The sequence below is a fragment of the Eptatretus burgeri genome, chromosome 2 (assembly GCF_056783735.1).
Source record: "Eptatretus burgeri isolate ZD-2024b chromosome 2, Ebu_testis_v1, whole genome shotgun sequence".
Lineage (NCBI taxonomy): Eukaryota > Metazoa > Chordata > Myxini > Myxiniformes > Myxinidae > Eptatretus > Eptatretus burgeri.
Window position 1 is genome coordinate 129,883,781 of NC_140962.1, and position 16,009 is coordinate 129,899,789.

A 16,009-nucleotide genomic window follows, 5' to 3' on the forward strand; every position below is an offset into this window, starting at 1 on the left:
CCACCGTGGTGCTGTTCCTGGTGGTGTCGACCTCCTGGTGTAAGCCCGAGTCCGCTCACATCCGCCAGGGAGCCAGTTCTGGCGCCAAGATGCGAGCAGGAGAGGGAGGCAGGTCCGCCCGCCTTTCGGTCCCGTACTCCGAGCCAGCAGAACTCCAGAGCCAACCGAGGTGAGGCACGAGGCACAGCAAGGCCACGAGACACGACGAATCGAGGAACGAACCAGCGCAACGAGAGAGCGCACTCAGAGACCAACAGCCTCGACCAGACGCTTCCTTTTTTATCACTCTTCCTCCTCTTCTTCTCCCGAACAGAACCTTTTTATACTCGAGTCCTCGTCACTTCCAATCGAGCCCTTTTATTGGCCCTCTGCTGTCGCCTTCCGCCTATCGTGATCAAGGGGCGGAGCCATCCGCAGCACTGTCCTGTTATGTCATGGCAAGCCTACAGGGAATACTAAAAGGGGATACGCGTACACACTTACCCTAACCCGTCTCCCTATCTAATTACTTGACAATTATCATTTCCCCCTTAAAGAAATGGACATTGACTAGACAAGTTATCACCACTGAATTTCTACTTATTACATCGAGATCCTGGTACAACTCGAACAGCATGGCAGACCTAATTAAACATCCTAATTACCATTTGAATGTATACCCCCCCCCAGACGTAACAATACTGTTATGTTTGTGGGGTCGATGGAGGAATTTCATAGGAAAGATAAGATCGTATATAGTTGCTTGGCCCGTGGACGTGTAGGAGACAGCTCGATGTAATTTAGTGGGGAAACTGTGAGCTTAACTGTTACTTGGCACCACACGGGGTGGTGGTGCGGTGTTAATTAGATCGGGATTAATGACAATTTCCCCCAGTATGTGATTGCCCCCCTGTGACCTTTCCTCATGTTTTTGTATTACAACCAGCAATGAAAGAATTATGTTTTTGTAACAGCAACAGCCATTACATCCGAGCTGCATGACCAGGCGAGCAGAGAGTCCCGCCTTCAAGGGTGACAGCGGGCGAAGTCACGCCCCTCGAGGCAGATGATTGATGGGTATGATGGGAGAGGCAAAACGGGGAGGAGCACGTAGGAGGCGAGAAGAGGAGGAGGAGAACTTGACTCAGGACACAGGATCTCGCTTTTGCTCATGGCACGACGAATGCTACGCGATTCTCGTGCTCGTGCTGTGTGAATTTGCGGCGTGCTGGTCAAGACGCTAGCCATTGACTGTTCGACTGAGCCGTGAAGAGTGCGTTTCTGAGGGGGGGGAGAAGAGTGTGCCTCGTAGCCTCATCACGGGGACTCAGAAATCGTCTCGTCGTGTGGGCCATCGTTGTGAACCGACCGAGTGTGGGAGAGGAACCGTCGGCATATTTGCTCTTGAGAATAAGTGACACCACGGTTCATGGGCTCTAACGTCGAGTGCTGTCTGAATTGCCTCCTGTACATTTTCCCGCCCAGAGAGTGGCAGCGCCATTTTGAGTGCATTTTTCCCGTGCAGTGCCGAAGCGGTTTTGGTGACCTTCATGCTTGAGAAGCCCATCCCTGAGCACATAGCTCAGTGCTGGGATGAAGGATGGATTTTTCTTTTATTTTTCTGTTCCCTTGTCTGTGTTTTAGACTGTGTGGAGATGCGTCAATTGGATTTATATTTAGTTTCCCTCACGTTTTTCTTTCATAATTATAATTTGAATTATTGTCATTGTACATACTTGATTCTTCTTCTTCTTCTTTCGGCTGCTCCCGTTAGGGGTCGTCACAGCGGATCATCCGTTATGATCCGCATAATGATTTGGCAAAAGTTTTTATGCCGGATGCCCTTCCTGACGCAACCCTGGTCACCTCTTACGACACAGGGATATGGTACACCTATTCTACCCGGGGCATACACCGGGCCAGTACACTGGTACTCACTTCGCCGACCTCGGAAGGATGACAGGCTGAGTCAACCTGTTGGTGTGTATTATTTCAAGCGGCCGACGGGGCTTGAACTCAGGACCTTTTGGATCCCAAGCCGCTACCCCAACCACTACGCCACCACCAGGCTCATTGTACATACTTGATTACTGTTGTTAAATTATTATTTGTTCTATTTCATTTGCTTGTGTATGTGTATCTGCTGTGGATCAAGTACAACCCATGTGCACCGCCGTCCTTTCCCGCCATTTCTTTCCCACGCACGCATTAATCCCCTAAAGTCTCGGCTGTAAGCCTCCAAGGGAGAAGTTTGGCCATCCGTCCAGGTGAGGGCGTTTGTGAAGAGATTTGTTACATTCAATGTCTTCAGTAGAGGTTCAGTTCACATGATGAAATGCAGAGTCTCTGCATTCTGTTCTTGTGTATGGCAGCTTGACTGCTGGGAAGCAATCATTTCTTGGAAGCATAGCTGTGTCGGTGATGCTGTGCCCCTTGATCAGGACACTGGTACTCATTTTGCTGACCTTGGTAAGATGACAGGTTGAGTCAACCCCACCTGGTGTGAATTCAGCAGCCAGCGGGGATAAAACTCAGGACGCTAGGATCCTAAGCCAGCCGCCATAGCCTCTAAGCCAACACCAGGTTTAGTCTCTGCATTGGTATCATAATAAAATACACAATTTGGTGTCGGTCTGTCTGACGATTTTTGACCGCGAAACATTTGGTGTCGGGATTTGTCGTGGATCCAGACTAGATTGGCTGGGTATGTAGAAAGTGACCAAGTTGTTCCCTGCATGGACAGGATTTAATCAGATAGTCTGAGATGTGGATTCCAAAGTTGTCATTGGGTATATGCCAATCATTCATGCACCAGCAAATAACATGAACACAGTCTACACCGTTTTATCAAGGTGCAAATACATTTCTGAATCCTGAGGACAACAACACACTGTTGTCACATTGGACCAGGCCCTCCACTGGAAGGCTAAAGAGGCCATGTGGGCTGATGCAGGAGGAATTCAGTAACACCATAGTCAGACTTGGTGGTTTTCACATCATAATGAACTTCAGGAAAGCAATAGGACAACACCTTGAAGAATCTGGGTTGCAGGATATCTGGGTCGAAAGTGGTGTCTTTGGTGAGAACACAGTGGAGCACTTGATGGATGGGAAAGCATCCAACAAGGCTGTACGTGGTCACAAGTTGGCAGTAGAGGCACTTTGACGAATTCTCTGGGATCAGTTTCTCACATGGGCAGTAGACAAACGACAGTCATTAGTGATGACATCAAATTGCGTGCTGATGAGATTGTGACCGCTTTCAATGATCGTAACCTGGACAGAGCAGAGGCAGTTTACAAAAGATTTGTTAGCTTGAACAGAGAAATCATAGTTCTGCTGAAGGAATTTGAGGAAGATCATGCTGATCGGCCAACATTTAAGTATTGGATGAACAATATGGAGATGGTCTCCATCCTCTTGAATTTCATTCGTGCTAAGAGAGAAGGGCAATGGGAACTTCATTTGGTGTAATTTGCAAGGATGCTCCCTTGGCTTGCTGTACATAATCACACAAACTATTCCAGGTGGGGGCCAGTCTACTTGGCTGATATGTGCCAGCTCCCAACATTAGCCCTGCACATTCATCATTTACTTGTTCAGGAAAAAATTTCTGTGAAAAGGATGAATTAGAAAATCCTCTCAAGTACCCACTGATCAGGCCCTAGAGCACATTAACAGTGTCAAAAGTGAGTGATGGAACCATTGGCATCACAAGGCAGAATGCTGCAAGGGATAAGTGGTGCCTGGCTTATAATGAAAAGGCAACATTAGCAGAAACAACCCTCAAAATATTCAAATTGCATGTGGATGTCGAAGCAGATGCTGAATGGTGCCACTTTGAGTCAGGACCAACCAGATTAAGGAGAGATGAAAAGGACGTGCAAAGGCTGATTACGGAATTCAAGCAGTTCTGCATCATTAAGACCGAATATGCCTAACCACAAATGATGTCGTTCCAAAAGAGCTCACCAAGAAAATATTGACAGCATCAGAAATTGGTATGTTACTCGTGGAATCCTTTGTAACCACTAGATTTATTGAAAAATCAAAAGACTTTTATGCTACAATACCCAATAATAAAACCACAGCAATCAGTACTATGTACAAAGTCGATGTTCCAACAGCAAATGGCAAACAGAAAGAAGTCAAAGCAGACAGAGATCTTATTCAAAGATTGTTTGTGGCATCTCAAAGTGGCTAACTTGGCTAGCATCTTACAGCATGAATTGTCAACAGTGCCACGGGCTCCAGCTGGAAACAGCTATAAATTGCATACAACAGCTAAATCGCAGTTTGTGGAATTACTGACTGTTGTCACAGTAACATACATACAGATTCCAGCAAAGCTGCCGAATGGTGAAACCAAAATATGCTTCCTTATCAATGGACCAGCACTCAGACAGGCAATTGGAAAACCAGACAAGGCCAACACATTTAGTGACCTGAGTGGTGTGCTCTGCAGAACTATCTTCAATCGCTTTGGTCCGGTGTACTCAAGGATTGATGTGCTGTTTGATTGCTACCATGAAGCGTCCATAAAATTGGGCACGCGTGCACAACGTGCAGGGAATATTGTTACGGATTTGGAAGTTTACTGCACTCAACATACAGGTCCTATAGCTCAGTTATATCGATAAGTAAATGTGGATAGATAGCTCCCTTTTCCCTTGTCTAATGGGAATTAAATGTTCCTGCGCTGTGGAGTTATTTTAATAGTCAGGTTTTCTTTTCTTTTATTTTTACACCACCATCAACACCAGCGTCATCTTCGCTCTGCTCGACGCCATTGTCGACGTGTGTTCGATCACGTATGGGGGCAGAGATTTCCATCACCTCAGATCGAGACTCCGCCCAGAAGGGCAGGGGCTTGCCCCTTGTCCAACCAGGGACCTCATCACCTCAGATCGAGACTCCTCCCAGAAGGGCAGGGGGGCATGCCCCTTGTCCAACCAGGGACCTCATCACCTCAGATCAAGACTCCTCCCAGAAGGGCAGGGGCGTGCCCCTTGTCCAACCAGGAATCTCAGCACTTCAGGCTGGCTCCGCCTTAGCCAGATAGAGTGTTCGGCCCTGGCCAATCGGGAGAACGGACCGTCCAATGAGGAGGCGAGTGGTGAAAAAAGGAGGTCTCTCGCGCCTGAGCACAAAAAGGAGGGGTGGTCTGGACGAGGCAGAGGGAGAGACGGTGTGCTCGTGGCAGCAGCTTTCGCGAGTTCGGAGGATCGTGTGTGAGACATCCCTGGTGGGAGAGGGCGTTTCAGTCCAGGCAGTTTCGAACCTGCCATCCAGGGCCAGTGAGTGGTCATCGACGAGAGCCCTGCAGACGATCGTGGTTGCGGGTTCGAGTCCCGTCCCCTCAAGATCGCGAAGACCACACGAGGTGGACAGGTCCGAGACAGGCCTCAATAAAGACCGCTTTGGGTTCGATTCTTTTGAGTGTGTGTGTGTTTGTGACGCCAGTCAGTTAAGTAGGAAATTGTATAAGTGCCTTGCTGTTGTATATTCGTGCCTTCTATATTCGGATAACTCTGCTCTTCTGTGTTCCCCTCCCTGCCTATTGTTAATAAATATCCCCATTTATGAAATGTATCAGCTCGTTCGTGTCCTTACCTTCATTGGCTTAGCGTGCTGCGTGTTGGAAAATTAGCAAGGCCGTTGTGCCACTGTAAAGGGGACATTTGGACCGACGGGACTTTGGTGACCGTCCGCTCGGGTCACACGGGGTTCGAGTGCGCTAGCGGCTCGTTCCGTACGGGTGCCGTCGAGGGTGTGGAAACTTGGTAAATCGCCACGTGGATCTCTAGGTATTTTGAAAATTGGCAAATAACCCTGTACCACGTGGTAGAAATATTGACCCTTCACGGTCCGATAAGGGACCCGTCTTCGGAGAATCCTTGGCTATCGCTGGTCGGATTTTGTGTCCAACGAGCGGTTGCTGAGAGAGACTCGGATGAGATTTGTTACCTGTATAGTCCGTGAGCGTCAGTTGCGGCTGTATGGACATGTGGCTCGTTTTCCTGATGCTGATCCTGCTCACCAGATTCTCTCAGCGAGGGAGTCTCATGAGTGGAGGAGGCCAGTGGGCCGACCACGTGCCTCATGGTTGCAGCAGGTTGACCACCATCTCAAGGAGATGGGGATGGGCCTGGCATCTGCCTGGGGGATGGCCAGACGGAGGCCCCTGGAGTACCGACGGAAAGTGGACGCAGCGACGCGCTGTTCTGGCACATGCTCCCATACCTGACCTGACCTGATATATATATATATATATATATATATATATATATATATATATATATATATATATATATATATATATATATATATATATATATATATATATATATATATATATATATGCATATATATATATATATATGCATATATATGCATATACATATGCATATACATATGTATATGCAAATATATATGCATCGACTCCGTCGATCACCCGAAGTTTAGATCATACTTTTTATTTATCTCCGAAACGAGGCAAGCTTTTTGAATTCTGTTTGCGGGAATCAAACAGGGCATTAGCAGAGATGAATAAACCGCACATATGATGCATCACTATGACGTCATTCCTATTTTTTGACATTCTTAGATCCTCGTGGAGGATCTCGAAGTCTTACTCACGTTGTTGTTCTTCATCTTCTTCTTGTGGACTTTTTTGTTTCACAGCCTACAGTTTTCATCGAAACTTCCTGAAACTTGGCATATACATGTAAAAATACCCTGCGCAGACAGTAACCATCTCCGATTTTGAAAATTCCTCCGAGAAAAAACTTTATGACCTCAAAATATCTCCACTAATGGAAATCGCCTAAAAAATTATCTCCGAAACTTGGCAAGCTTTTTAAATTCTGTTTGCGGGAATTGAACAGGGCATTTGCAGAGATGAATTACCGCACATATGATACATCACTATGATGTCATATCAATTTTTATGACGTCATTCCTATTTTTTGACATTTTTTGTTTCACAACCCAGAGTTTTCTTCAGATCTTCTTGAAACTTGCCATGTATATGCAGAAAGCCCACACACAGTCAGTAACCATCTCCGATTTTGGAAATTCTTCCAAGAAAAAAAGTTGACGTCATAATATCGCCGCTAATGGAAATCGCCTATACCATTATCTCCGAAACTAGTCAAGCTGTTTGAATTTTGTTTGTGGGAATCAAGCCGGGCATTAGCACAGATCATTTATCGCAAACCTGATACATCACAATGACGTCATCATTAAGAGGAAGAGGATCTTAGCTCATTTGAGCTTGTTTTTCCTTCATATTTGGTGGCACCAAAATTAAAGGCATTTTAAAATTTGTCCCAGATTACTTCTGAAGCCCCTCACCATTTCTCCCCTTAAGGGTTGGCAGGATAGCCTCGAGGTTTGTGCCTTCACCTCTGAGTTGTACAGCTTTGGATCAAAACTCACCCTGGCAATAAACTCATCCTGTTGTTTCACAGGCAGGATGAGGCACCTCTGTGTTCGCCGTCTCTCGGTTGGACATAAACTGGGTGTCTCATCTGTCTGCATTAGCTGATATACATTAAACATCCCATTAAACGTCTTCTTTAAGAGGCGGTGGAGTTATCACCGTCACTTTGGCCAATTCCCTGCCCTGATTATGACTGATGGAAAGGCGACAGCAAACCCCCACAGCATAATACATCCTTAAACGCCCCTGCCCAGAAACTCCTCCTGCAGCATTGACGCTTTGTAAATATTGACATTGATGTTGAGAGAACTTAATCTGTGGTGATTCTTCTTCTTCTTTTTCCTCTTCTGACTAACAGCATCATGTGTTTCCATTCACAGGTTTAACAGCCAATGCTTTTTAACTCATCATATTAATTGATTTTGTATATGTGCATGTGTACAAGTGAAAATTTCTTGTTTATTCCCCTGCATGTTCAAACTGTAAGTTCTGACAAATGACATTTGCTGTCGCTTCAGGTGAGCCATATCGATGTCATTACTGCGGAGCAGGCGAAGGATTTTGTGGAAGACGATACAACCCATGGGTGATTGAAGCAAGGAAATCGCATCACCCTCTTCCTCAGCTCATGTACATACTTCCATACGTATCCTCGTAACATCAGAGACGTTAATTATCTGGTACTTTGTTGTTCTTTCGTTGCACCCTACATAACGCAAGGTGCTGTTTCGTTGCAAATCCAGATAATCCTCTCTACGCCCCCTTTTTGCCACTCTGCCACGTCTCGGCTAAAAGACGCGTGCTTGTTGAAAATGCATTGTTTGCATTCTTTCTTGAGAGATGTTCTTCATTTATTTTGTTGTTATTTTCTTGTTCGTGTCCTTAGCGTTGTTGGCCGTGTGATGTTGCCTTCAAGTTTTTAAGCGCTTCTTGTCTCTACTTTTCTGTCGTTTTATAAAACTTAGCACAAATTATTTTCCTGTCACCTGTTTTTTACTACAAATGCGAGGAGACAGGAATGAGTTATTGTAGAAGCTCCTAAAAAAGAAATAAAAGTGGAAATGTTTAAAGGGAAGGTGTGTGGAGTCATTATGATTTGGTTAGGGGTTGTGAGAGGGAAGGGGTTGGTGGGGGGGGGAGGGGGGGAGGGGGGGTTGTGCTTGAAAATGACTTTTATACCTCGAGTTGTTCAGCAAATGTATGTTTTGTTTGCCCTACTAACAAGTAATCATTATTGTTGTGCTATATATATATTTCTCAACCTGTTACATTAAATTTTACCGATTGCTTTTGTTTCAATCGCTCTCGTCCATATTATACTGCTACGTGTAATTACACACCCCTGCTGATCGTTGCTTTTGTTTTATTGTCGTTTGGAGTTGCAAGTTGTCCAGACTTAGCGATGCTCGAATATTGTAACAAAACCTGTTATTGATAAGCTTAATTTGACAACCTCCACACGCACATTCCTTCAGTGAAAGAAATGTACCAAGGTTTCAAATATACGTGCACACAAACTTTAATGTCAGCTTTAAAAATGGTGAGGTTCTTTTCTACCTCCTTTGACCCAACCTTATTGCAGGTTGCTGTTTCTTTAGAACTTTGCCTATGTCTGTGTCTCTGTCTCTGTCTGTCCTGTTCATTCATTCCCCTGCTTTAAGTGTCCAATTGGGATCCCTCTGCCAGTTCATTGCCTTTTTTACCCTTTGTTCATCAGCTATTCTGTGGGCCTTGATCTTGTTTGGAAAAAATAAAGTAAGTCATAAAATACAAGGTGAAGGTTTTGAGCTTCTAAGAAACTTGAAAATTGTTAAATATAGGTATTGACATATAATAATTATTATTTTTACAGGATCTAAGGCTCATAGTGGAGCACGGGCACACGCGCGCGCGCGCGCGCACACACACACACACACACACACACACACACACACACACACACACACACACACACACACACACACACACACACACACACACCTCAAACACGTGGGCATTCAGACAAATACACGAGACAGAACACAGGACTTTTGGCGAGGCAAACACTGCCAATGAGCTTGGAAGAATTGCCATTACTTCCCAGGGCACTCTGGGTACCAGCGACATTACAACAATGGCGGCAGGGAATTTCCTCCCCATGGATGCCATCTGACGTATGATTGTTTGCCTGTGTTCTATCCTTTAAATGCTGAATGTCAAGCAAGGAAACAGCGTGGTAAAAGTCTTTGGTATGATTTAGCCAGGGTTTGAATCACTGACCTCCCAGACTCGGAGCAGATGCTTTTACCATTACACCACTGAGTCTGGTGATGATATAAATTGAAATGATTTTTTTTTGTTTTTTAATCAAGAAAAATACTACGACACTTGTAAAGCACATAGTCTCGCCTGTGCACGTTCATTATGAAGAAAAATACCATCATTAACGGAACGCGCTACAATTTATGGCCCACTGATATTTTGGCCCATATACCTGCATTAACCATGCATCCTATTGAAATGTGCCCAAAAGGACTGTCTGGAACCCACCCCCCCCCCCCCCCCGTTTCCATTGTCCTTTCTCAACAATCTTCTTGAAGAAGACCTTTCATTCAAGCTTTTGGGTCTCACTATCTGCCATGATCTTTCCTGGGGAAGCCACATTTCCAAGCTGGCCTGTAAACCAGTCACGACTTGGCATCCTCCATCGTGCAAAGTCCTTCCTTGGCACACCTGAGCTCGTGAACACATATAAAGCTCTTATTCGCAGCCTGATGGAGTACTTTTCTCCTCTCTGGGCTGGTGATCCTGCCTCACACCTTTCTCGGCTTCACGCTGTCGAAACCAGGGCATTTAGGATCATTGGTATCTCCCGTGATGTAGCTGAGCCTTTGGGTCTCTCACTCTCTCACCACAGGCAGGTCGGTGGTCTTTCTGTCTTCTACCATCTCCTCTCCGGCCTTGCCCCCCTCCCCCTCTGCTCTGTCTGTGATCTGCCCTCCCCTCCCCCATATTTCCACAGGGCACTTTAGGTCCACCAGCAACCCCCTTCTGGTAAAACTACAAAAATCAAGAATCACTGCTCACCTTCACTCTTTCATTCCTCTTTTTCCCCACCTCTGGAACAAACTCCACCCTCTTCAATCCCACTCTTCCCTCCAGATCTTCAAAACAGCTGTTCACTGCCATCTCTTATCTTCCCCCATCCAAAATCATAATCTACTGTGAAGCCACCCCAAATCCACCTCTGTCAAATTCCCTGCTTTCCTTCCTGTAAGTCCCTGCAGTACCGTCTTGTGTAGCCCCGCCCCATCCCTCTTCCTTTCCCACATATCCTTGTGTCTCTGTCCCCCACTGGTTTGTGCTTCCTTCTCCCACCACTGTTGTCTCTTGCTCCCTTTGTTATACGTTCTGTGTGTTCGCTCTTATACGAGCCTCAGCATTGTGTCCAAAAAAAGTGGTTTCAATATAGACATGTGTATTTTAATAATGTACTTATATTCATATTTCATGAACACACATGAATGGAGGTGGGTTCCTTGAAACCTGGAAGGTCTCCTTTCCGTTTCCTGAAACCCACCCACGTGTAGAGACAGCAGCCAACAACAGCAACTTGCATGTACACACAAATATGTGTGTACACAGTCATATATATGTATATATACACACACACACACACACATACGCACGCATGGAGGTGGATACTTTGAGACCTGGGATGGCTCAGTTATACTTTGAGACCTAGGATGGCTCAGTTCCACCTTCTGAAACACACACATGGAGATGACCAACGACACACGCACACGGTGTTGCGATAGTCTTGCATCCCCTTTGGGGCGAGACTCATCAGGAATATACAAATAAAATGGCAGGTATTGAACGATCGTCATTCATAGATACAAGTACAACACACCCCCACCCCTGATGCTTAATTTTTTTTTCTTTGTTGTACTTTTCATTTACAAACAAAAGGTCAAAAAGCTTCTGTAATTAATCGATAGACCCTCTCAGAGATTTGAAACCATTCTCACAAGGTGAAGTGCATAAATACATTTTAAGCAAACGAACAGTACAGAATTATTTTACCGTGTGTTTGTATAATTTCAAATTTTATTTCATTTGTCTCACTCCTTGAAACCAATACATGATTTTTCACCAAAATCATAAAGCTTCATCAATCATTTCACTTTTAGTGTAGAGCTCATGTTGCTGGGATCCCAGGTTGAAAGCCTCTACCCATTTTAATCGTCTATTTGTGATACAGTTCCAAATACAATACAGTGTATGCTTTGTCCATTCTCTGCAAATGTCCACATAATTCATGAAGAAGTATACGGATGTCTCCTTGGGTCCTTGTCCTTTATGTACATACGAACAGTTTCTTCATGAGCCTTGCAATGTAAAGAAAAAGGTTAACATAAATTAGTCAGCCCATAAGGTGCAATGCTTCGACCTCTCAAGTAATTACCAAATAGGATGGAGGACAAAGAGCATTTCGGGACAAGTGACCATACAAGGATCCACAAAGAACTTGGCCATTTGGCCCATCATGCCAGCAGTACATCAACAGTACATTAAATAAATCTATAGGCTGGCTGTGTAGCCTCGAGGTACACATTTGCCTCTAAGCTCTAGCCTGGGTTTGAATCCTAACCCAACTCTAAACTGTCTTCCTGGTGTTTCAAAGGGCAGGATGATTCATCAATGTGTGTGTCATCCCTCAGATGGACGTTAAGCTTGGCGTCCCATCTGCTGGCTTTAGTTGGTGGATGTTAAAGATCCCATTGTGTCGTAAAGAGTAGGCGAGCTATCACCGACACACTGAACAAACTCGATGGTATTCACGGAATAGATACTCTGTGCAGTCTTGAGAAGGACTTTGTGCGAGCCAACTCTTTTGTCACCAAACCAACTCAAATCCACCGAGGTTTGTCATAACTCATCCACAACTTTTTGAGATATGATGTATATAGTTTTTAACCATATTTCTCAATTTTAGAAATTAGGCCGATGTTGATATTTTTGACCTCAAAAATAATTGTTGGTTGAATTTAGTGACTGCATATGCAAATCCTGTTCAAATTTCAAGTCGATCGGATAAAAATTGACAATTTTAGAAGTTTGGCCTATATTGACCTTTTGGCTTCTGTTGACCTCAAAAATAATTGGTGGTTGAATTAAGTGAGCTGACATGAAAATCCTGTTCAAATTTCAATTCAGTCAGTTGAAAATTGATAATTTTAGATATTTTGGGCTACGTTGACCTCAAAAATAATTGGTGGCTGAATTCAATGACCAAATGTGCAAACCTTCTTCAAATTTCAAGTCAATCGGATGAAAATTGACAATTTTAGAAATACGGCCTGTGTTGACCTTTTGACTTAAGCTGACCTCAAAAATAATTGGTGCTTGAATTCAATGACCAAATATACAACTCCCCTTCAAATTTCAAGTCTATCAGATAAAAATTGACAACTTTAGAAATCTGGCATTTGTTGACCTCAAAAATAATTGGTGGTTGAATTAAGTGAGCTGATATGAAAATCCTGTTCAAATTTCAAGTCAGTTGGATGCAAATTGAGTACTGTATTTCATAAATTTATCCTATGTTGGCGTTTTGGCCTATGTTGACCTCAAAAATAATTGGTGGTTGAATTAAGTGAGCTGATATGAAAATCCTGTTCAAATTTCAAGTCAGTTGGATGCAAATTGAGTACTGTATTTCATAAATTTATCCTATGTTGGTGTTTTGGCCTATGTTGACATCAAAAATAATTGGTGGTTGAATTAAATTAGCTGATATGAAAATCCTGTTCAAATTTCAAGTGAATCGGATGAAAATTGACAATTTTAGAAATTTCGGCCTATGTTGACCATTTGGCGTAGGTTTGACCTCAAAAATAGTTGGTGGTTGAATTTTTGTGACCTGATGTGCAAATCCTGTTCAAATTTCAAGTGAATCGGATGAAAATTGACGATTTTAGAAATTTCAGCCTATGTTGACCATTTGGCGTAGGTTTGACCTCAAAAATAGTTGGTGGTTGAATTTTTGTGACCTGATGTTCAAATCCTGTTCAAATTTCAAGTCAATCGGATGAAAATTGAAGATTTTAGAAATACCACCCAAGTTGTTGACCTTGGGCTTATTTTGACGTTTTTGGCCGATGTTGACCTCAAAAATAGCTAATGGTTGAATTCAGTGACTTGATATACAAATCCTCTTCAATTTTTTTTTTTTGTTGTTTTTTGAGGTCATCGGCCAATTTTCTAAAATTCTTAATTTTCATCCAATTGTTGATGAGAAATTTGAGAATTTTAAAAAAATTGCCGATGTTGACCTCAAAAAAGTGACTGCTATTTCACATGGTCATGTAACATTTTTTTTTTCAATTTCCTTTACATTACATTGCAAGAAATTTTCAATTTCCTCTGCTGAATGGTTTTTGATGTACCCTCTTAACAAAATGTAGACACGTACGCTGCCGATCGTTTAACCCCGCTTTTTGCTTTGCGAGCGCAGGATAATTACAAATTCCTGTCCTAATGACCTACAGAGGGCACTGCATCAGTGGCACAGCTGTGCCTTCAGCCAATGATGCCACCCGCAGCCATATGTTGCACACGAAAGAAGATCAGTTTCCGATCTGTTGGACCATATTCTGTGTTGCAGAACATTGATTCTCTCAAAGCCGTTTATAGGTTAGGGTCATGCTTGGTGGTTTGCCATGTGTCTCCCAGCAGTAGTTGGCCATGGTAACGACGACAGCTCACCTACTCTTCACGAAGGACACCGTGGGATATTTAACATCCACCAACGAATGCCAGCAGGTGGGACGTCCAGTTTAACGTTCATCCGAGGGACAGCACACACATTGATGAATCTGCAAAGCCTATGAAACACAAGGATGGAAGTTAACTGGGTTGGGATATAGTACAGCAGTTATGTTAACTATTTGGTGGAATTGTGCCTTTGATGATCAAAGCATGACATTTGGCACACAGGGCATGCCCTTGGGAAGATTTCTGGCTATAGGTCCATCAAAGATTTGTCCTGTGACAGGAATGGCAAACATTTTCCAAAATGGCCGCCAAAGACATGATAATTATGTTTGATATTGTGTGGATAGGTGATTGTGGGGCTGGAGGCCTAACAGAGAACCCAGCAGCTCTGTGTCGCTGGATGGTATCTGGTCCCGAGATGGCTCGTTTGATTGGAGAATTTGAAAGTTCAACCGAGAAGGGGCAGGACACAGATCAGCCTCACCATGAATAAAATAAGCATGCACAGATGGGATTTGCAGGAGATGTGAAATTACTGAGTGGAGCCATGGAAGAGATAGGAAACGCATTCAGTGAGAACAGCAGGGATCTCCTTGTACTTGACAGTGGAAACATTGCAGACACAGCTGTGGCAGACATGGTGCGGCAGATTGAGAAACTTGGACTCAACTTCTTTGAGACTTATGTAAAGGAGAGATTTGTCAGCCAAACAATTTCCATTGCATATCCTGTCAAGCGGAACAAACTCCATGTCTTCAGCCGGCCTCCAGTCAGAGAGAAGTCAAGCAAACAGCTACAGCTCTCATCCCTGAAGAATAACTTCTCGGCCTTCTCTGGACTGTACATTCATTGCCTCTCAGATACGCAATGGTGATCTGGACGAGTTCTTCCAGGATGAAAATCAGTCCTGTTCACCATCACTGTCACAGATGGGTGTCCTGAGCACCGGGACGAAATCAGAGTTGCTGCGTTGCTTGCAAGACCTTACTCCTGCAAAAGAGAATGTCTCCAGTCCCACAGCTCAGGTCACCATCCTTGATGGTGAATAAAAGCATTTGGGTCTCTATATGGTCTCTGCAGTACCATCAACAACATGCTGCGACCTGGGACTGCAAAGACGTTCCAGGATTATGCCACTGATGTTTTCGTGCCATACATCACATCATAGCTTCAGCATGTAACCAGATTAGACATAATCTGGGATTTGTACATGCCTGAAAGATTGAAGGCTGACACTACCAGCACGAGAGGTAAGTGGGGTAGAAGATGTCGATCCATCGAATGCAATTCCTGGAAACTGTCAAGTGTTTCTCCACGTCAATGACAACAAGACTGAGTTATTCTCCTTCCTGGCAACAAACGCAGCAGGCATCAACACCACAAACAGGTCATTACCACATTCCATACTGATGTGCTTTGCACAAATCCCCAGGATGTCTTGGGTCAGGCTCCAGGCACCCATGAAGAGACCAACACTTGCATCCTACTCCATCTCGAAGATGCTGTGCGGCAAGGGCATAACAAAGTATCAATACGCACAGTTGATGCGGATGTTGTAGTTCTGGCCGTAATATCAGCTCCTCGACATCTCTGAACTGTGGGTTGCATTTTGTGCTGGAAAGAGCTTCTGGTTCCTTGCCCCTCATGAGAGAGCAAGAGCACTGAGTCCTGTTCGGTGTGTCGCATTGCCGATGCTCCACGCCTTCACTGGGTGCGACACAGTGTCCTGTTTTGGAGGCAGAGGCAAGAGAACTGCATGGGACACCTGGAACACACATGACTATGTCACCCCAGCATTCTGCGCCTTGGTTCGGCCAAGCCCACAAT

At 44.3% G+C, this 16,009-nt stretch overlaps 1 protein-coding gene across 1 annotated transcript in view; it reads left to right on the forward strand.

Moving 5' to 3' along the window:
* SMC3 (structural maintenance of chromosomes 3) overlaps window positions 1–8,498 on the forward strand; it is a 98,095-nt gene extending 89,597 nt beyond the window's left edge. The window contains exon 29 of the mRNA XM_085871207.1: window positions 7,942–8,498. Within this exon, the coding sequence (XP_085727333.1) occupies window positions 7,942–8,013 (72 nt within the window). The 3' untranslated portion in view covers window positions 8,014–8,498. The remainder of the gene's footprint in view (window positions 1–7,941) is intronic.
* Window positions 8,499–16,009: the final 7,511 nt, after the last annotated feature.